General features: G+C 42.7%; 1 protein-coding gene across 3 annotated transcripts in view; it reads right to left on the minus strand.

Moving 5' to 3' along the window:
* Positions 1-22483, minus strand: part of WDR17 (WD repeat domain 17) — a 105006-nt gene continuing 82523 nt past the window's right edge. For 2 of the 3 annotated variants that reach the window (XM_089777908.1, XM_006131598.4), the window contains exons 21-29: positions 19503-19602; positions 17790-17929; positions 11155-11266; positions 8009-8150; positions 7802-7904; positions 4402-4503; positions 2603-2701; positions 2199-2382; positions 1-1013 (exon numbers count right to left, since the gene is read on the minus strand). In XM_089777908.1, the coding sequence (XP_089634034.1) occupies positions 894-1013; positions 2199-2382; positions 2603-2701; positions 4402-4503; positions 7802-7904; positions 8009-8150; positions 11155-11266; positions 17790-17929; positions 19503-19602 (1102 nt within the window). In that variant the 3' untranslated portion in view covers positions 1-893. Of the gene's footprint in view, positions 1014-2198; positions 2383-2602; positions 2702-4401; positions 4504-7801; positions 7905-8008; positions 8151-11154; positions 11267-17789; positions 17930-19502; positions 19603-22483 lie in introns of those variants that run through there. The other variant, XR_016349417.1, reaches the window with a different exon arrangement.

Here is a 22483-nt window from a genome sequence, read left to right on the forward strand (position 1 = left end):
CTTACATTTGAGTAGATACTTCTGGACATGAACTAACCGACTAAATAAAGCAATGCCCACATTTTATGTATCAGGTTCTCAATATCATATGCATTTTTACAATCTATACAAAATTAAAAAACAAAAGTTTTAATTTACATAATGTATTTCAATAATTTTCATTGAATAAGTTATTTATTACTTACAAGCTATTTATTAAAAAAATAATGTTCATAAAATATTTTAGCTCATTAAAATATAAGGGGGAGTGCTAAAAGTGAACTTATCAGAAAATATAATTTATTCTAATCTAGATATTCATCAAAATGACTTTTACTGTTCAAGCTTAAATATTTATTGTAGTAAAAGATTTTTAATTAAAAATTGAAGTATTTTGACTATATTGTCATTTAATATACACTATCACTTTTTAGAATCATATTTATCAAGTATTCGGTACAAATAAAAAGGGATGTATGAAGCTCAGCTGTATCTCAGTGGCAATTCATAAAAGCATAAATAATTTGTGTACTGATGTATTTTAAAATGTCTTAAGAATTTCACAGTTCAGGCTACCCCAGTATATTGATAATGTGCAGGTATTTATTTGCTTTACAATTTGTTCACAAAAATTTACTGAAAGATGTTTATGTTGTCTAACAACAGTATTCTCATCTTTAAAAAAAATGGCTGTCAATTATGTAAGGACATTTTTTTCTTTGGATTATCATAACTTTTTATATATAAAAATCAATTTTTCATTTTCTCATTTACATTTTGCAAAATTCAAGTAACTGTCTTTCAGGAAGAATCAACTGCCATCTTTCTGTCCTTCAACAATCAAGGTTAAATTAACGTTAACCTGCTGGATGTTACTTCTTTTAAGCACTGGGGGCGGGGGTGGAGCAATCTTATCAGAATGGGTTAAGTCGTATTCCTGTTCCTAATGGTGAGAAGGGATTCACTTTGGCCCACATCAAAGCATCATTCAGTGAAATAGCTGATTTTCCATCTTCAAGGAAAAACACAGGACCCTGTGAATGTTTAGAAAAGGGAAGAAAAAAGATAATCATGTCACCATACTTCAAGAAGCGATGCAATCTAGCAAAGTGGTCTTCAAACTTTTTTACTCATGATCCAGTTGAAGAAAATTGTTTATGCCCATCACCCAACATAATTTGACTAGAGTGTGGGCTCTGGGATGGTGCTGAGGATGAGAGCTTTGGGATGTAGGAGGGGGTCAGGTCTGGGGAAGGGTTTACCTTGAGTGGCTCCCAGTCAGTGATGTGTGTGTGTGTGAGAGAGAGAGAGAGAAGGAGCCAGGCCTGTTGCCAGCCACTTCTGGGATACAACACAGTGTAGCCCCCCACTGGTCACCTGATCACCCTGCAGCAATGAGACTCAGTGCCTGACATTCCATGACCCAGTACTGGGTACAACCTGTGGTTTGAAAACCACTACTTCACTGGAGATGAAAATGTCCAGTTAGGGATTTCAACTATTTTTGCTCATGACAATTTCTTTCTGTATAACTTACTGTAATTAAGGACAATTTCCTTCAAGTCAAAATGGCAGCAATAGCCATTTCAGGATACTCAAGCAAGGGAGGTTTAGGTTGGGCATTAGGAAAAACTTCCTAACGGTCAGGGTGGTTAAACACTGGAATAAATTGCCTACGGAGGTAGTGGAATCTCCATCTCTGGAGATATTTAAGAGCAGGTTAGATAGACATCTATCAGGGATAGTCTTAGATAGTGCTTGGTCCAGCCGTGAGGGCAGGGGACTGGACTCAATGACCTCTTGAGGTCCCTTCCAGTTCTAGTGTTCTCTATGGCCTGCCTACCATCTTCTTCCTGGGGCTGCTCCCCAGGGGCAGCTTGGGGCTGCGGAGGCCTGCAATGGCTGTTCCCCAGAACTGGGGCACCATGTGGTCATTTGTGAGTATAACTGTCCCTTCTCTCACACACCAGCTCCCTTTCCATTTGATGCAAAACAACTGAATTCCAGGTACATCCCATTGTTCTGGCACAATCAAACCCTTACCTTGCTTTAAGTTATAATAAGAGGAAGCTGCATATCAAATTTGGTGACTCTAGCTCTTACTGTTTAGGAAGAATTCTTGAACAAATGGACTGACATGCTTATGGACAGAGAGATGCACATTTCTAAAATATACAGTAAGATTCCAAAAAGAGCATTCAGGCTCCATAAAACGGTACCTGTATCCTTAATCCTGTCAAACAAGAGATGTGAACGTCTGAGTGACTAGGAAGATTAGATCCAGTGACGTAATCTGGTCCAATCATTCCTTTAAGAGGCTCTTCTTTTATTCGTGATACCAATGTTGAATATACCATTCTCTGTGATTCAGATGGAGAGGTATATGACAGTTCATCAGTAGATCTGTGAGTAAAATACATTTCATTTTAAGCTATTTATTTTATTTGCAGTATGCCTCAGGATGCACAAAAACTATTCTTTCAAAATGAAGTACCTTAATTTTTATATAAATTGATATAATCATATTCTACAAAGGAAAAAATGGGATAAAACAATGTATTTACAATGAGCACATTTAAATTATAGTAACTTCTATTATGATAATTTTACATTTCACACGTACTTGTTGACTAAGTGAGTGCAAGCTCTCCAAGCATCTAGTTCCTCAGAGAGCTGTTCAATTTTCAGGGGAACAGAGACCTCTCGCCGTTTTAAAAGCTGACTAAAGAGAAATAAAAAGTAATTAGAATTTGAAAATAAAATATATTCCCACAGAAAAAATTAAATTAAGAAAATATACATTGTTAGACTGGAAGGAAAAATAATCTAGAAATAAACAATGTGAATCTGTTTTAAGTATACTGTATGTTGAACTGACCATAAAATTGGATATTTTTGCTACAATGCTATAACTGAATTTAAGCATAATTAGTTTTTATATTTCTACATTTAATTATCTTGATTTAATTATCTTGAGTTTTCCTTTGATATATATTTTTTTAAGGCTGTAAATGCTTTCTTTAAAATGACAGTTATTGAATTTTATAGTATTGTGTGGCTTGGCCTGTATTCCTGATGTTTACTGAAAAGATAAATAAATATAATACCTGAGAATGATGGAGGGCTAAGTAGATCAACTGAATGTGATTTAGCACAATATCTGAAACAATTTTGTCTTGCCCGAATAGATGTCTAAATAGAATTTTTCAGAAAACTAATACTGTACCTAATTTTTACATACATAGGTTGAAACTCTCTAAACTGGGACACTCTGGTCCGTAACATCCGTGGTCCAGATGGACCAGGATGTTTAAAGACCAGAGAGTCCAGGTGGAAAGCTAGAATCTAGGAGCCCTTCAGACTGGCAGGTAGCAGGAGAGCAACACACAGCAGCAGGGCTTCCCGCCAGGGCAGTGGGAACCCTAAGCGTGGTAGTAGAGCAGCCCCATAGGGCAGCAAGAGCCTGGGGCATGGAAGCAGTTGGGCTGCCCAGTGTGGCAGCAGGAAGCCAGCATGTGGAGGCCACTAGGCTGCTCGGTGTGGCAGCAGGAGCCAGGCACAGCAGCAGGGGACAGTGAGAGAGGGGAGCCAGCCAGGAGGCTGGCAATTGGACCAGGGATGGAGGGAGCCAATGGCAAAGGGACAGAAATGACCTTCACTGGTCCAGCAAAATCCCTCATCCAGGACTAGTCAGATCCTAAGGGTGCTGGACCAGGGAGATCCAACCTGAACTAAGGCAAGAAAAGAGGGACAACTTTTCGATGTACATAGTTCCTAATTCCACATTTATGCAAGTACTTATGTTTAAGCATACGTACAGGACCATTTGACTTTACTGGAACATCTTATGCTTATATATTTTGTTGGATTGGAGTCTAAAAAGCTCAGATGGCAGATTGTGGTGGATTTTATCCATCTTGCAAGGTCATGCTAAAGAAATAAGGCTTTAAAAGGGCCTTGTTCTCCGTGGATTCTGTAAGTCCCAGAACATCTCAAAACTTGATGCTGAAGTGTCACAAAGAGGTTATTACTAACCTATTTTTCCTTAGTCTATTATATCTTCCTGTTGTTATTTCTCAAATTATTTTTAGTCAAATAAATGACAAAGTTCAGTTTATAACTTATAATAAAGCAAGGAGAAAATCTAGACTACTTAAAAAAACAATCTTTTCTTTGAGGATCATGCTGGTTGACTGAGATCCACATTCTGCTTTTAGGTTGACCCTTGTACCTGTGTGATGCACCCAAGAAGCCAATGGAGCTCTGGGTAAGCACAGGAATACATCCACATGAGATCATTGCAGGAAGGGACTTTGGATTGATGAGCTTTTGGGATCATGGATTGTCTCTTATTATGTACCATAATCCTGATTCAGGCTCCTGGATGTACTGCAGTGCAAATAGATCAATAATTAAAATTACCTTGTGTATTCATAAAGTGCAGGTACAATGCTAGCATACTCTCTTCTAATAGCAAGTAAAGCCCCAATGTAACCAGACAATATCAGCAGCTCATTCCGAACTCTAAAAAAAAAAAAAGATAAAAAATAGTTTAAATCATTTGCAGAAACTTTGAACAGACTATCACTCTACTAACTAATTCAAAATCCTGTTTGATCTGTGTATTTGTGTAGGCAATGTCTGTGCTGCCTGACTGATTCCATTTCAGCTCTAACTAGATATCTGTAAACTACACTTCTTCTGCTCAACACCGAGTCCATTTACTGATTTTTATTTTTTCTTGTGCTGCAGAATAAGAAGTGCCCCACACAGATTCTGAGTGTTTTGACAGTTATTTAAAATAAAACTCAAGTACAAATTTCAGCCTTTTGTAACGACTTGAACAATCTATTACTGTCTTTCTTCTTCTTTTTTTCCTCCCCCCCATTCCCTTATTTAATCATCAATCTAGACTTTTAATACTCCAGTCATCTGAAGAAGTGGGTTTTGCCCACGAAAGCTCATGATACCATCTACATCTGAGGTGGCCAACCCGTGGTTCTCGAGCCACATGCGGCTCTTTGCTCATAGAAATGCGGCTCTTTAGGGTTACCATATGTCCATTTTTTCCCAGACATATCCTCATTTTCCTGGCTTTTTTAAAACATAAAAAATGTCTGGGATTCGGCGAGGGGGTGGCAGCACCTGCCTCCAAGGAAACGTTTGACTGTCTTTCGGAACCATGTGCTTGGACAGTTCATGGCTGCTCTGCACACGTGCCCCAGCACCTTGAGGAAAAAGCACGTGGCTGCAGCGACTCCAGTGAGACCCAGGGCGTTAATAAAAGAATCTAGGGCTGCTTGGCTCTGGGGGAGGGGTGGGTGGCTGGGATTGCTAGATGGTGGTCAGTTCAAACTGATGCGTGATTGCTGGCCCAGGGGATAATGGGAAGGGAGCCCTCCCAGGAGCAGCGAGCGTGGGGCTGTATTTCTGTACTTGTGGTGGATGGGTCAGGGGAAGAGAGGCAGCAAGGGTGAAAAGCTGCATAGCCCGATTCCCCTGCCCACCTCTCTCTCCCTTCCAATGCATGTAGCCTGCTCCTTCCCTTCCCGTCCAAGGGAGATGGCTGTTGAGAGTGCTCATCTGTCAGTGGCAAGCAGCCCCAGCCTCCTGGGGAGTGCAGGAACTAGCCGTGCAGATAGGGCAATATTTATAAAACAAAAGAATTTTTCCCCCAAGGAGCAGGGACAACCAAAGAGAAAATGGCTGTGTGGAGAAAGACGGAGAAAACATGCAAAGACACAGAGCTGTGGTGCAAGGGACACCAGTAGGAGGCTGGGGAAGAGAGTTACTGCCCTACACACTGTGGCTGCCTGGCTCTGGGGGACCTAGAAGGGCATTGGGTTAGAGTGGGGGCAGAGGGGCCTGAGGCCACCTGGTTCTGGGGAATGGGAGAGAGATTGGGTTAGAGAAGGGGGGCTGGGGATGCCTGGCTCTGGGGGAAGGAGAAGGTATTGGGTTAAAGCAGGGAGGCTGGGGGTGCCTTAGGGTTACAGCTATATAAAAATAAATATATATGCGCCTTATAGATATACATAAAAATATATAATACATGGCTCTTTGCACTACTAGCCACAGCTATTTTGTTTCTTAAGGGTATGTCTACACTAGCCCCCTAGTTCGAACTAGGGAGGCTAATGAGGGTGACCGACATTGCAAATGAAGCGCGGGATTTAAATATCCCGTGCTTCATTAGCATGTTCCCAGGCAGTCACCATTTTGGAAATTGACTAGCCCGGATGACCGCCTGCGTCTACACGCGGCAGTGAAACGGGAGTTCGAAGTAAAGCCCTAACTCGAATTAGCTGTTATTCCTCCTGGAATGAGGTTTAACAGCTAATTCGAATTAAGGGGCAGTACAATACTAATACCAGAAGAGCTGCCAGTGTGGGGCTACCCAGCAGCCCCACATTCTGCTCTTTTCCTGAAGTCTCCAGTGCAGCAGGAGGAGGAGAGAGCACACTATGCCACTCCCCACAAGTAAAATGGTATGGATTTTGGGGAGGGGCAAGAATGAGCACCGTGGGAGGGAAGGAGTTACAGGGAAGGCCATGTGACCCCACTTAGCTGGTAACACTTCCCTCTCTTCTCACCTCTTCCTCTCCTCTCTCCCCTCTCCCCATACCGGTAAGCAATAGATTTTACTTGCTTCACTGGAGTGCCTTTACAGTTGACAAATAATTCCCAGTGCAACTCTTCAGGTCTTCTCAGCTAACAAAGGCTATTGGCAGCCTATTACACCCCAGCTACTCCTACCTGAGACCACAGATGGGCCAGCAACACTTCATGATCAGCATCTTCAAAGGCAGCTGACTGTTCTAAAAGTTAGCAAGAATACCTGATCATTGTTACCACAAACGGATAATTAAATGCAAGAAGTGCAGTCTGTGTCCTAAATCCAAGTTTATACCCCCTCTGATTAGAATGTCAAGGAGTTCTGAGGAGATAGACATTGTGGCAGTGGTCATCCCACAGCATTCTCAATAAGTACACAAAACAGGGAATGCACAGGTTGTGGCTAAGGATGTTAAATTTTGATTAATCAGCTAATTGAGTCTACTCGATTAGTCGATAAGAGGGGTGCTCGCTATCTCACTGCACCTCTCCCTTTGAAATGTACAAGACTCCTATACATTTCAAAGGAATAGAGGCAGTGGGAACTGGGTTCCTAGCAGGTTCCGGTTGCCTCTCTCCCTTTGAGCTGCCTGCTGCCTGCAGCTCTCGAACATTTCAAAAGGAGAGGAGCTGCAGTCGGACCAGTGCGATCAGGACTGTTTCAATCCCCGCTGCCTTCTGCCTCTCCTACCTCCTGAGAAGATGGTGTTGGAGGGAACTGGTTCAGCAAGAGGGAGGAAGTGACTAGTCGAGTTCCTACGCAACTACCTGATAAGCATTTTGTTTATCAGGTAGCCTCAACCAGTTGTTTACATCACTAGTTGTGGCCTGAAGTTCCTCCAACATCTTCATCAACTCAGTGAAATAACCAGAGAATATCCTGCCTCATACCTTCAAGATCCTGCTCTGCTACTACAAATGCAGACAGTTTGGCCTGAATCTGAATTTAGGACTTAACCTTCACTTCTAACATTTGAAAACACCTATTGGCTCTTATGAAGTTTGCCTATGTTAGGGACGATGGATTAAATAATAAATATTTGTTATTTTTATTCAGATGCATCAGCTAAAAGCTATGTTGTAAAGATATCCAAGTGATTGCTAGCAGTAGGAAAGAAGCAGATGACATGACTGTAAACAAAGTGAAAGAGTAATCTTTACACCAAGAGTGTAGATTCAATCTTATAGTCCTTGAAAATATACTCACTCACTACATTTATGCAGGACTAATCTTTCAGTGCGTATATAGCTTAGAAGGTCAAGAAAAGTGCATACTGAATCCAAAGTCCAATCTGAGCTACTAATTTGTTCTGTTGAAAAATACAAACAAAAAATTAAAATGGTAAATACCAAAGCGGAAAGAAGCCAAACAAATGTTCACATTGAGATCAGGTTCTTCCATTCATAATCCTACCTTTAATATATTGAATGCCAATGGGAAGAGCTTTTTCTGGTTCTGCACTCAACAAATAGTATTTTATGGTTTCAAATATGTCTCCTTTTGCCTGAGCTGTCTCTGCCAACTGCATACATTCATCTACTCCTGGTAGATTACACTGGAAAACAAGTTTTACACAAGAAATAAATAGTTTTGTTTGAATATGCTAAGTTTCAAAAAACTTCTGCAGTTCACATAAAGCATAACTAAAATAGATTCTCTCATATATGAAGACAAGATAATTCACTTTATTTAAAAGGTAATAAAGATGTCACCTTTATTCACCTCTCAGTTGAAATGGGGATGTTGTAAGGAGTTTCTTTAACTTTCTAATCCTACAGGAATCTTTTTTACTGTTTCTATATTGTCCAAAATAACTGAAACTAGAGTTTTGACAAATAAAATACACAGAATTTTGCAGGACTTTAAAATATTGCATGCAGAATTTTTAATTTTTTTGCACAGAATGGCCCTAGAACATTGGTAGACTCAGTACGCCAAATGTCTGGTAAACATCAGCCTCAGCATATAAGAACTTTGTGAGAGGGTTTTCTGCGAAAATCCATTTTTTAAGAAGTGATTAGATGAGCCAATCAGGTCAAAAGTAAAGCAGTTCACAGATCCCAGAGGGTTAGCGAATGATCCCAGAGGGGAGAGGAATGAACACCATCTTGACAGTTGATGTAGTACATCGCCATCATCAGGGCTTGACAAACAATGTAATCTACTCGCCTGTGGTGAGTAGATTACACCCTGGAAGAGCTGGCGCAGAGCGCAGAACCGCGCAGTTGGCGAGCAGGGCTCGTCACCACTCAGCGAGCCCTGGCCATCGTGTTGTCTGTGAGAACGGACACACATTTCTCCCATAGCTGGGGCATAAATGTCTAACAAGCTAGCTGAACCGCCCTCAGCTCCCTGACATTGATATGCATGTTCCTCTCTGCCCCCGACCACATAACTTGAGTACAAAGATCCGCCAGGTGGGCACCCCATCCTGTGTCAGATGCATCGGTCAACAGCTAGACCGTGGGGGAGGGGTGGTGGAACGGGACCCCTTCGCATACTTTGGAGTCCCTCAGACACTAGTTTAGGGTTGATAGGATCGCTGGAGGAACCGTCACCACCAGGTCGATATGGTTGAGGGCTGGCCTGGACGCCATCACCAGCCAGCTCTGGAGAGGACTGAGGTGGAGCCTGGTGGAGCGCACCACATATGTGCATGCCGCCATGTGAGCAAAAGCCTAATGCAGTTCCGTGCCATGGTCATGGGGGCAGCCTGAAGGCCACGAACGATGTCTGTGGACATGGGAGGGACACCCTGCCACACATCGTGTCCAAACATGCCCCCACAAAACCGCTTTGGATTTTTGGATCAGGAAGTAGTGGGAATAAAAGCCACTTCCCCGGAGGGACAGTGGAACCTCCTTTTCTGCCCCTAGAGAAAGTAGCATGGAGACCTCCTGCCTGAGCAGGGTCTCGTGAGAGGGATCCCTGAAAAGGGACAGGGAAGGGGGATGGGAGGGTGGGGAAGAAAGGAATGGGATAGAGTATCCCCTCTGTACCATGTCCAGTACCCAACAGTCTGTGGTGATAGCACACCAGGCCTGGTAAAAGGGGGACAGCCTCTGGCAAAAGTGACTGGAACTCCGTCCTCGGGCGCACCTTCAAAAGCCGGACATAGGCCCCTGGAGGGTCCGGGGTTCTGGTCAGGAGGACCCTGTGATCTCCTCCTATTCCCCCTGGCTGTGGGAGCCCTAGACCTTCTATTATCAAACCGCGGCCCTTGCTGATAGCCTCTTTGTAGCCTCTGGTTTAGTGGATGCTGCTGCAGGGCTGGGGTGTGGATGCCCAAGGATTTTAGGGTGGCCCTGGAGTCTTTAAGGGTGTGTAGCTCTATCAGCTCCCGGGCCGCTGAGAATGTCTGCGGCATGGATGGCTCCGGACCTCCTCCAGGGACAGGTCCCAGCCCCCTTGGGCTCCCGATCCTACCGGGCTCCTCCATTGAAGCACCGGCTCCAGGGGGCAGGTGCTCCAGTCCCGCTTCCACGGTGACCTTTCACTTCACACCCATTTACTAGTCAATGGCACCGGCGATTGAGATCGGTGCCTCGGTGCCGATCAGTGCCAGGAAGGCTCCGTGTGCCTTGGAGCCCTCTCTGTCTCTCTAGTCGGCACTGGTGCACTCCTTACCTACGGTGCTGCCTCCAGCGGAGGGGGGGGGGGGTTGAAGTGCCAACTCCATTAACAGGAGCTTAAGCATTGAGTCTCCCTCCCTCTGAGTACATGGCTTAAAGAACCTGTAGATCTTGCAGGTGTTAGTTAAATGGCCCTCACCACTTCAAACAATCTTTGTGTGGATCTCCGTGGGGCATGGGTTTGGAGCACTGCTGACAGGGTTTGAAGTCATGGGGCCCCGGCATGCCCTCCTCAAGGAGGGAAGCAGGGAAACTACTATCAACACTATCTAATCACTGATAGAAATGTAGCCGTGTTAGTCTGGGGTAGTTGAAGCAAAATGCAGGACTATGTAGCACTTTAAAGACTAACAAGATGGTTTATTAGATGATGAGCTTTCGTGGGCCAGACCAAATCAGATCAAATAGTGGAAGAAAGTAGTCACAACCATATATACCAAAGGATACAATTAAAAAAAATGAACAAATATGAAAAGGACAAATCACATTGCAGAACAGGAGGGGGATGCGGGGGGGGGGGGGAAGGAAGGAAGGAAGGTAAGTGTCTGTGAATTGATGATATTAGAGGTAGGGAGAGTGGGATGTTTGTGAGTTAATGGTATTAGAGGTGATAATTGGGGAAACTGTCTTGGTAATGGGTGAGATAGTTCAAATATTTGTTAAGTCCTTGTTGGCAAGTGTAGACTTTTAACATGAATGACAGCTTTTATAGCACCCTGTGACACATTTCTTATTGTGCATAAACTGATAAAAACAAACCAACAAAACTTATGAGAGATAATAGGAAATATTATTGTGTCAAATCCATGCTAAAATGAATTTGCCTGCAATTGTTATGAATTTATCTACAAATTAAGAAACAAATTAACACACAATCTCATTTTACTCTTCAAATAATTTTTTAAAAATAAAAGCCCTTAAATGCACCTTTTCATGTAGCTCATTTATCTCTGCTGTCGATCCAGGGTAGAAAGCACACAGCTTTGCTAACTGCAGTTCATTATTGGGAGTCATCATGAGAAGATCTGCTGCTAAGTCCCTGTGCAAACAGAAGATGTGGCAGTCACTCTCAACAACCAATACATAATCATGGAGATGCAATGTCAGAGGTAGGACTGTTTTCTTTACATGTGCCTTTCCTCTTACACTGACGAAACTGCTGTTGTTGCTGGGGAAATGGAAAATGGGGATCAGTCCAGTAAGCCTACATAATTAGAGATAGAGGCTTATGAGGAGAGTACTGCCTCTTTTTGCTCTACTTCAATTCCAGGAAGTTAGCAAGGCACAAAGTTCCCAGAACTTCATGAAATCAACAACAGTCAGCACTAAAAGTGTTGTGTAATTACAAAATAGAATTTCAAACTCAAAACGGGATACATTCTCAGTCCAATGCAAATGGATTTGCTCCTTGTGGCAGTCTCACTGCTGAAAATACACTCTTTATTAAGTTTACTTTTTTAACCTCAACTCACATAAAATAACATCTAGGGAACATTTATTTAAGAACAACTGTTACTAACATAGCAACATTTTTAAACAGCTATTTTATTTAGCACCTTATAGTAGATTATCCTGGCTCTTCCTCTTTTCCCAGTGTGCTATGCCTGATCCTTGCAGCCCTACAAGCATCAAAGAGGTACCGCTCCAGGTTTGAACACTTCATTTGTAGCTCAGGGAATGTGGCGGTTAGCCATAGCATTGAGCTCTCTTCATCAGCAGAGCTATCTCTGACTGATGTTCCTGAGTGTACAATCCACACATTTGTATTGACAGTAATTTTAATTGTTCATTAATTATGCCAGGACTGACTATACAGGAAATGATACTTATGGTCAATATGGGGAAATGCACAATTTAGCTTCAAACAACTGCATAGATTGAGGTGGTTCTCCACACACATACGTTTTCACCAAACATCAAGTATATCTATAGATTGTTACCATCTGTCAAAGAGTATAGTGCATCTGCAGGTGAAGCAAGGGTGCCCTTCATTCCTAGCACTCCAACTTATATTGGAGAAAAGGGCCACTGAGGTTCAAATGTTCCTCAACTGGAGTGCAGTCTCTTCTTGCTGAATTCTGGCACTACATACTTGAATAGGAGTGGGGAGGATGACATTTCCTACTCATTATTCTGTTATTTTCTTATTAAAATGGGTGTTCTTTCTTTTTCCAGCTCTAACTGATTCAGACTATTTCTAATCCCTTAAACATATGATCATAAATGTACATTCAGTTAAGAATAGAAATAGAGTTATTTCCATATTTTTATTCTTCTAGTGTGTTTACTCTTTACTAAGGGTATGTCTACACTGCAAAGTTATTTCGAAATAACAGCCATTATTTCGAGATAACTTTCTTAGTGTCAACACAGCCAAATCACTATTTTGAAATAAATTAGAAATAGCAGAGTGCTTACTTCGAATTTGGTAAAAGTCATTCTACGAGGAATAACGCCAAATTCTAAGTAGCTATTTTGAAATAAGTGCTGTGTAGACACTTATTTTGAAACTAGCCAATAGCCCGTCATAACACGGGAATTTCGGATCTCCCCTCCATGTCCGTGTCTCTCTCTCCTCCTCCTCCTTCCTCCCCCCACCACCTCTCCTCCGCCTCCTGCCTCTCTCTCCGTCTCTCTCTTTCTCTTCTCCTCCCCTCCTGCCTCTCACTCGGGGGACTGCGGAGCCCAAACAGCCATTTGGGCTCAGTGCTCCCCGTGCTGCATGGGTAGCATGGAGCCCAAACCACCGCTTGCTCCTGCGAGGCGGTCCAGCTTAGCGGCGTAGAAGTCAACCGAACGCCACAGCAGGAGGTGAAGGGAGGAGGGATGGTGACGTTCACGGCCAGGGGACGCTGTCACGCAGCATGTCACCACCCCACCCCCTTTCGCCTCCTGCCGTGGCACTCGTCTGACTTCTGCGCCGCTCAGCCAGCTGCGGCTGAGTGGCACAGAAGTCAGCCGAGCACCATGGCGGGAGGCAAAGGACATGACTCAGGCAACAGTGCCGCCCAGAGGGAACAGCCAGCATTTCAGCATTACAGAGTGACAGACATTGGGCTACTATATATATGATTGGAGGCCTCCAGCCTTCCCAGGATGCCCTGGTGGCCACTCCAGCCTCAACCAAGAACACTCCACTCCCTCCTCCCCTCCCTGGAGCCCTTAAAGAGGTAGACTCTGGCCACAGGAGCTCCAAGCCTACCATCCCAGAGCCAGCAGTCGTTGCACCTGACCCACTGGCCCCAAAACATGAGCCACTGGCAACCAGCCGTCCACCGCTCCCCAGGAGCAGTCTGCCAGCTCCCAGAAGCCTGCCAGGGCCCAGAGAAGGCAGGCGCCTTCCTGGTCCAGGGTGGAGATCATGAACCTTACTCAGGTTTGGGGGGGGATGCTCCCACCATCCATGATATCTGCACTAGACGGAGGAATGAAGCCATCTATGGCAGGATAGCTGACAGCCTGGCGACCAAAGGCCACATGCGAACCCAGGAGCAGGTTTGCATTACAATTAAGTTGGTCCAGCGAGACCCCCAACCCTGAGCCCTGAGCTTCCCCTTCCCCTTCTTCTCCTTGCTCCCCCCTTCCAGATCCCTCCTCCCAGGTTTCCCCCTCCCCTCTCCCACCCTCTCTTCTCCCCTCTCCCACCTCCTTTCCCCAGTCTCACCAGAGTTTCATTCCCTCCCCCAGTTTTGTTAAATAAAGAGAGTTTGTGTTCATGAAAATACATGTATTTTATTTTACACCAGGAAGGGAGGTTAGGGAGGGGTAAGTGGAAGGATGAGGGAGGAATGAGGCAAAAGCCCCCAGTGGGACAGACCAGGGAGGCTCTTAGTGCTCCTCAGGGTGGAAGCTCTCCCGCAGGGCCTCCTGGATACTGACAGCCCCACGATGGACCTCCCGGATGGCAGCCTGCAGAAAGTGCAGCCAGACTCTCAGCAACACATCCAAGAGAAGCACCAGAGTGCCCAGGGGCAGCTCTGACTCCATGTTGCAGAGTGCTGTCGTGTCCCGAGTGAGGGCAACCAGAGCACGCAGAGACAAAATGCTTTGCTGTCCCTCATTGAGGTAGGCAAGCAAGCAGGGAAAGCTGAGAACTGGCTGTCCGGGGGTCCCTTTAAGGACAGACCTCAGATAGCCTCAGGCAGCAGCCCCACACAGTAAGTTCTGACCTGGTGCTCTGCTGAAACTGGTTCCAGCCAGCCTTAAATGCAATTCAGAGTCCACTCAGTGTGGACGCGCTATTTTGAAATAGCAAAATGCTATTTCGAATGCATTTTGTGTGTAGATGCGTTATTTCGAAATAAATTATTTCGAAATAAGATATTTTGAAATAACACTATAGTGTAGACATACCCTAGCAGAGTTTATGTGGTCACCTGAAAATGTTACTGAATTGTTTCTTTGCAAACAACTTCTGCCCATCTATCATTCTACAAAACATATATAAAATAAATATTTCATCAGCACTAGGGGAAAAATAGAAAAAAGTATTCAGTTTAAAGCTATTTTTAGCCTAGGCTGATAGTATATGAATATCAATGGATATTTTTTAGAATCTCTCTTTAGAAACAACAAAGTACCTGTATCCAAGAGGTGGAAAGCTAAAAGGAAGATATTGAAACAGTAATGAGAAAAAAATTATTTACTAAATAAGGGACAAATTAATGAACAAAGAGCACTAGCACTCCAATAGCCAGATATATTTGGCTTTGTGAAACAGCAGCAGCAAATTATATCAATGGCTCGACTCTGTCCCCCACTGCAAAATTGATTTGAGAAGCTATTTGGAATATTAGCATGTGTCACTAAATATATAACAGCTAATTTTCCAAGATACACAGAAGTCATACTCAGAATACAATCTTTGTAGGATCCTGAAATGGCTTTCAAGATCAGTTCCCAAAAAACTGTTTCCATAATATGGCTTTGCTGGCATGTACTGGCCTAAGTATCTAGATAAAATCTATTTTTTGGAAAACTGGCACAAGTAATTTGAGACCATACATGGAAAATAGCTGTTTAAAAGAAAAGTCTCTGCCATCCTCAACTATGTTCCTGACTTTTTTCCAAGAACCAATTTTGAAAAAAATACTGTATCTAGAAAAATAGTACAGCTGAGGCCAATGAAGTAGGAGTAAGCTTTCAACAAATACATGCCATAAAGGTTCATCTAATGGAAAGAAGTGCAATTTTAGGATGCTAGTAGGTGAAGGGTAAATACCCAAACTAAGCTGACATTATCAAACACTCAATATATTTTCCTCAGTATATTTTGTTTTTTAGAGAATAACAGTGGAAGAATGTATAGTATAATGTTCCATTAATAACCTATTTCATCATCAGTTAACAAAAGATCTTCCAGTATTCTGAGCAATTCATGAACTATAGCAAAATAAAGATGTTTCAGAATAGTGAGTATTTCTAAATTTAAATTGAGTTATAGAAACGTAAAGATTTCTAATGTTAATAGAAGTTCCATATAGGTTAGAGAATCCACAATTTCTGCTTCTCATTATAGTAAGACATACATATTGCAAAAGTATATATTATTGCTATTTGAGGTATCTGAAAGGTGTGCTGAACTGTGTTGCAGCAGTCTCTGGCTAAAAATTGGTGCAACAACTTAGGTCAGAACACTGAGCTTGCAAAGACTGTACAGTGTACACACAACTGCTATCCTAGGAATATTACAAGCATTGGCTGTAGTAACTGGGATGATGTCCTTAGCTTAATGCAATGGTTTCTTCTAAGGGCCTGTCTATATGAGAAATTAGATGTGGCAAGCTGGGGTGTGAACAGGGTGTGCACTCTGATGATATGCATCAACAGTTTATTAGAGTGCTTTGAGCTAGTTCCATTTCAAAGCAGCCTAGATCAAAGAGCTCTAATGATCTGTTAAATTGAATCATTGGGGTACATACAGCAGTTTCAGGGGATAGCCAAGTTAGTCTGTACAGGATAAACTAAAAAAACAACAAATGGTCTGGTAGCGCTCTACAGACTAACAAAACATATAGATGGTATCCATCTATATGTTTTGTTAGTCTGTAGAGCGCTACCAGACCATTTGTTGTTTTTTTAGTTTATGGGGTATATACAGTTAGAACTCAGCAAGTGAGCACAGAATATATTTAAAGCCTCAGCTTTGTATCAGTCTAATTGTGTGCATGGGTAAGATACAAGAGTTACAATTGTACCATTTAATCTGTCTTCCCAATTATATCTGCAGAATTCCTGTTCAGACGTTACATAAAAGCAACTGCTTCCACAGTGATTGTGTGTATTGTGGAATAACAATCATCAGGAACAATCATCAGAATTCAACAATGCATCTATTATTGGTAAAATGTTGAATTGTATTGTAGTGTTGAAAGTGCTTGTGCCAGAACAACTCTGTCAAACTTTCTGCTGTGCTGACATGCCAAACTTGTCTTTTCAAAACAAGAGCTATAACAAATCATTTGATGCAATCAATGTTCCTGCAATGGTTTCCTTGGATAAACTAGACTTACTCTTATGTGGAAAAGAGGTCAACAAGGCTAATCCTGGTACATCTCTGTCTCGGCAATCAATCACCAACTTTGACAGAAAAACTAAAACTTAGGCCATTAGATTTTTTTTTTAAAACAGATTGATTATCCCAAGTTAATTTCTATTTCTTTAATCAAAATACAAATCCTAAAACACTGCCAACTTTTCCTACATAATCGTTTTGTTTCATTATATATTGTATTCTCTATCACAGAATGATAAGCCGTAATTGTACCGGACCACAGTAAAACCAATGCATGGAGGACAGCATAATACAGGACGTTGTGAAATTTCCATTGTATGAAACATAGGTCTGGTCTCGTTCTGGGGAAAGTCAAACACCAATTCTGTGGACTCTCAATAGATTTTCATCTCTCCTACTGGTATTTCCAATGCCATATTAAATTATGCCTCTCCCGCCTAGGTCTTTATGCCTTATAGTCCTTTTAAATACCATATCATAAATTTTTATCTAAGAGGCCGTTCACTTATTAGTTATGGATAATTTTTAGCCTTACTTCCAAGTGACTTCTGCTTAGTTTCTCCATTTTAGTGACTATTTTCATTCACTTTTATGAAATTGATGCAGTTTTAATTTCTTGATTTGGGCAACTGAAGTAGATTTAACTGTTCAAACACAAGTTAAAAGTTTGATAATCATTGTGGGAACACTGCATCTGCTTACTTATTTACAATGTGTGTTTTATACATTAAAGGTATGATTCTGCTGCTCTTGCTCAGGCAAAACTCAAACGATTTTTAATGGGTTTTCCTGAATAAAGACGTTAGAATCATGGCCTCTCTCTCTTTTGGCACACTACTTCTATGCATTAAATGTTCCAAGATCTCACCATCTCTGGTATATAGTGAATGGTATCTCAATTTGTATCTCATTTCTATTAGCAGCTCTATTACAGAGCTACAAAGGATTCCAAATGATAGCTTAATTCATATTCTATGGACTTCTGTCAGTTATAACAACTTTCTGCTTTGTTAGAAAAAAAATCTTCTTTGGAGTAAGAAATTCTTACCATGTTGTTACTGTCATACATTTTCTTGCTAGTAACTCTAGAGCATAATGTGTTGCTTGCGCTGCACTTTCTCCTAAGACAGTACCCACACTGACTGCCAACTCCAGTTCATTTCCACGAATCAGGTTTGCCATGGCAAGCTTGCTCAATAAGAAAATCATATCAGTAAGTGACACAAGCACTTTTTAGGAAACACTGTGACTAGCATGTTACATCATTGGTAAGACTGCACTTTCTACAGAGTTACAAAACATGCATTAATTTAAAAGCCTAAAACTTAAGTTCTGCTGTTCAGAGGACTCAGTAATAGTCTACCACATATCTATTATCTTTTAAGGAACAAAACTGCTCTCCTTTGACCCAAAGTCTAACATCATCCTTTGTCCTGCCAAATGGTCTAAAAAACAAATATAAATGAACATTGTTTCAGTGGAATCCACTGTTGTCAGTTCCCAGCACAGATTGCAGGGCCTGCAAAAGCCATTCTGCCCTCTGTTCCTGAGCCCAGGAGACTTAAGATTGGAGGTATGAGTTTCCCCAGTCTCATCCCACCTTCTCCTTGCGGTAAAGAGCAATGCCAGCAAGGACTGGAGAGGACAGAAGAGGCCACAAGACCTTTAAAGACTTCTAGTTCCCTTGTAACTCAGGCACCAGCTCATTGTCTGCCTTCTCTCCTCATCTCCCACTCTCCTGGAATCTATTTCTGTGGCGAGGGCAGAGTGGAAAAAGGACACCATGTGACAGCAAGAGGACAAACTGAGAGTGAGAGAGAGATGATGGTGATGGTCTGAAGCAAGGTAAATAAAAAAAGTAATTAACAAGAAATGCATTTTTAACATTTTGGCTACATCTACACTGCAGGCTTCTTGCACAAGAACTGTTTTGCGCAATAGTTCTTGCGCAAAAGGTCTTGCACAAGAGGGCATCCACACTGCCATGTGCTTTTGTGGAAGAGATGTGCTTTTGCGCAAGAGTACCCATGGCAGTGTGGGTGCTCTATTGAACAAGAAAGCTCTGATGGCCATTTTAGCCATAGGGATTTCTTGCACAAGACACCCCTGTTGCCCAGCCACACTGCCTTCTTGTGCAAGAGCACTTGCGCAAAAGGGCTTATTCCTCGTGGGGAGAGGAATAACTCCTGTGCAAGAAGCCCTCTGTTCCGATGCTTTACTGTAAATATACTTATGCAAGAATGCATGTGCAGTGTAGACACTCCGCAAGTTTCTGCGCAAGAACAGCCGTTCTTGTGCAAAAAGCCTGCTGTGTAGACGTAGCCCTTGTGTATATGTTGTCTTTCTATTACTATTTGCCTGTCTTGCCTATTTAGAGTGCAAGTCCTGTATTTCCCTATGTGTTTTCATGCCAGGTAGCACAATAAGATCCCTATTCTTATTAGGGCAACACAGCAATACAAATAATACACTAATATTTCTATTTTCCTATATTTAGAGCTTGTATTTATTCATATAATAGTATATAAAATAATTTCTTTCTGTGCTTAAAAGTGATATCCTGGCCCCAGTGAAGTTAATGGGAGGTCTATCATTGACTTTTATGGGGTCAGGATTTCACTCTATTTATCAATGAGAAGGAATAAAAAGACATAAGTGTAATCTATGTAATCTATGTTTTAGAAAATATACTACAACTATCAATATAAAAAATAACCTACTATTGATCTTTTCATCTGTAAAGAAAAAAACAAAAATTTACCTCAATATTCTCAACAGCTAGATAGCAACACGCTGCAAGAACTGCACGGCCATCCTGGAAATACCACTCTGCCAGTTCTTTACTGACCCTGTGGAGGAGTCTGTAAGAGCAAAACAAGAATTCTGCAAGAACACTTCTAAAGTTTATAACTAAACCAACTGCAGTCTTTATAAGTAAGGGTATCAAATGCAGCTGAACACACTAACAAGTAAACTAGAGATGTTACTGACCCATTCTGTTGTAAATTACAGGCAGTCCCCAGGTTACGTACAAGATAGGGACTGTAGGTTTGTTCTTAAGTTGAATCTGTATGTAAGTCAGAACTGGCGTCAGCCGCTGCTGAAACTGATCAGTTTCAACAGTGGCTGAATCTGAACGCCAGTTCTGACTTACATACGGATTCAACTTAAGAAACCCAGGCGTCCCCAAGTCAGCTGCTGCTGAAACTGATCAGCGGCTGATTCCAGGAAGCAACTCTGCCTCGGGCTTCCTGTAGTCAGCCCCTGGTCAGTTTCAGCAGCGGCTGACTTGGGGACGCCTGGGGCCAGAGCAGCTGGGGTGCTCCTGGTCTGCTGGAGGGGCGGGGGGGGGGCACTAGCTGCACCTCTCCTCCCCCCAGCAGACCAGGGAGATGCAGGTGGCAGGACCGCCCGCGTCCTCCATGGCTTTGCTCCCCGTCTCCCTGGTCTGCTGACCAGGGAGACGGGGAGCAAAGCCGCGGAGCATGCCCGCAGCGGGACAGCCCAGGCGTGCCCGGGCTGTCCCGCTGCAGGCGTGTTCCACGGCTTTGCTCCCCGTCTCCCTGGTCTGCAGGGAGACGGGGAGCAAAGCCTTGGAGCACGCCCACAGCGGGAAAGCCCAGGCGCGCCCGGGCTGTCCCGCTGCGGACGTGCTCCGTGGCTTTGCTCCCGGTCTCCCTGGTCTGCACCCCCCAGCAGACCAGGGAGACGCGGGTGGCGGGACTGCCCGCATCCTCCACGGCTTTGCTCCCGGTCTCCCTGGTCTGCTAGGGGGGGCTCCCCCCCAGCAGACCAGGGAGACGTGGAGCAGCTTTTCTCGCCCCGGAGGACGGGGGCAGTGGGACTGCAGCGCATCTGGGCGTCCCACCGCTCCAGTCCTCCGGGGCGAGAAAAGCCCCGTTCGTAACTGCAGATCCGACATAAGTCGAATCAGCGTAACTCGGGGACTGCCTGTATTCATCTTATCAAAACCACTAGACTTCAAACCAAGCTTTTTTGGGTCCTGGATTTTGACTGCATCAAAGTGGAGAACTAGAAATACAAATGTATATTCCCATGTTATTGCAAGCCCTTTGGGACTGAGACCATCTTTTTGTTCTGTGCTTGTACAGAACCTAACATGGTCCTGATCCATGAGGGCAGCTCTTAACATGATGTAAACAGTAGGGCTGGCAATTAATCACAGTTTAACTCGCCCAATTAAGGCAAAAATATTAATCACAACTAATCACAGTTTTAAACCCACCATTAAAACAGTAGAATACCAACTGAAATTTATGAATTATTTTTGGATGCTTTCCTATATTTTTTAACATATTATTTCAATTACAACACAAAATACAAAGTGTACAGTACTCATTTTATATTATTATTTTGGAGTACAAATATTTGCACTGTAATAATTATAAAGAAATGAAATAGTATTTTTTCAATTCACTTCATACGAGTACTGTAATGCAATTTCTTTATCATGAAAATGCAACTTACAAATGTAGATTTTTGTACATAGCTGCACTCAAAAATGATACAATATACAACTTTGAAGCCTACAAGTCCAAACAGTCCTATTTCTTGTTCAGCCCATCATTCAAACAAGTTTATTTACATTTACCGGAGATAACGCTGCCTACTTCTTATTTGCAATGTCATCTGAAAGCGAGAATAGGCATTCACATAGCACGTTTGTAGTCAGCAGTGCAAAGTATTTACACACCAGATTTGCTAAACATTCAGATGTCCCTTTATGATTTGGCCACCATTACAGAGAACATGCTTTCACACTGATGACTGGGGCTCGCCTAACCGTAGCGAGCCCCGCTCGCCAGCCGTGCTGTCCGGCAATCTGCACATGCGCAGATTGCCCGAACCCGGCTCTTTCGGGTTGCAAATGTAGAAAACACCCAAAATATTTAAATAAACGGTCTTCTATTAATACCAGCATTATTAATAATGATTAATATTTTAATCATGCAATTAATCACAATTAGTATTTAATCACTTGATAGTCCTAGCAAATACTAAATACTACCACTAATAAACATCTGTATATATGTGTATTTAAAGGATGCTGATTTTAGCATGTGCATATCAATACACATTTGTATTGAATCAGAATTAGAACAATAGCACTGTATTTTTAAAAGATCATAGTATATATGCCGAATTTGCCTGAACCTACATCTGCTTGCTCAAAAGACTATCTAAGACAGATAACTGTGCATGTAAACCAATACTTGTGCTTGCCCATGCCCAACTCTGCATACATTACATGATTTATGTTTTTAAATGTAGGTGCAAACATTAGTACATTCACCAGGTTTTTACTGCAGGAAGTTTGATAGGGACACTCCCTTTAAGGGTTAATGGAGATCAGATAGGTCAATTAACCTATTAGACAGCAGTCTGGGAGAATTAAGGGTGAGAGAAAGGCTGTAAGTAGGGGAAGATCACCTGTGTAGGAAGAGGTGGAGCATCTATAAAGCCAGAGAGCTGTTATCAAAAAAGGGATTGCAGTGATGTGATCTGAAGTCACTCCCTGGGTAAATGGAAGTTGTTTGAGACAATTGATGGTAGAGCAGAGTTACTCTCTTGGAGGAGGGAGTTTCATCTAGTACACCTACACAGCAAAAGAAGGCTTTGGCAACAGCTGATTCTCCAGAGTGGCTAGGCGCAAGTATCACCTGCAGTGAGTGGACCCTGCAACAGCATGTCAGCCTTCAGTATCTGAAAATGTGGCTATTA

The sequence above is a fragment of the Pelodiscus sinensis genome, chromosome 4, assembly GCF_052426305.1.
Source record: "Pelodiscus sinensis isolate ZL-2025 chromosome 4, ASM5242630v1, whole genome shotgun sequence".
In the NCBI taxonomy this organism is placed as follows: Eukaryota; Metazoa; Chordata; order Testudines; family Trionychidae; genus Pelodiscus; species Pelodiscus sinensis.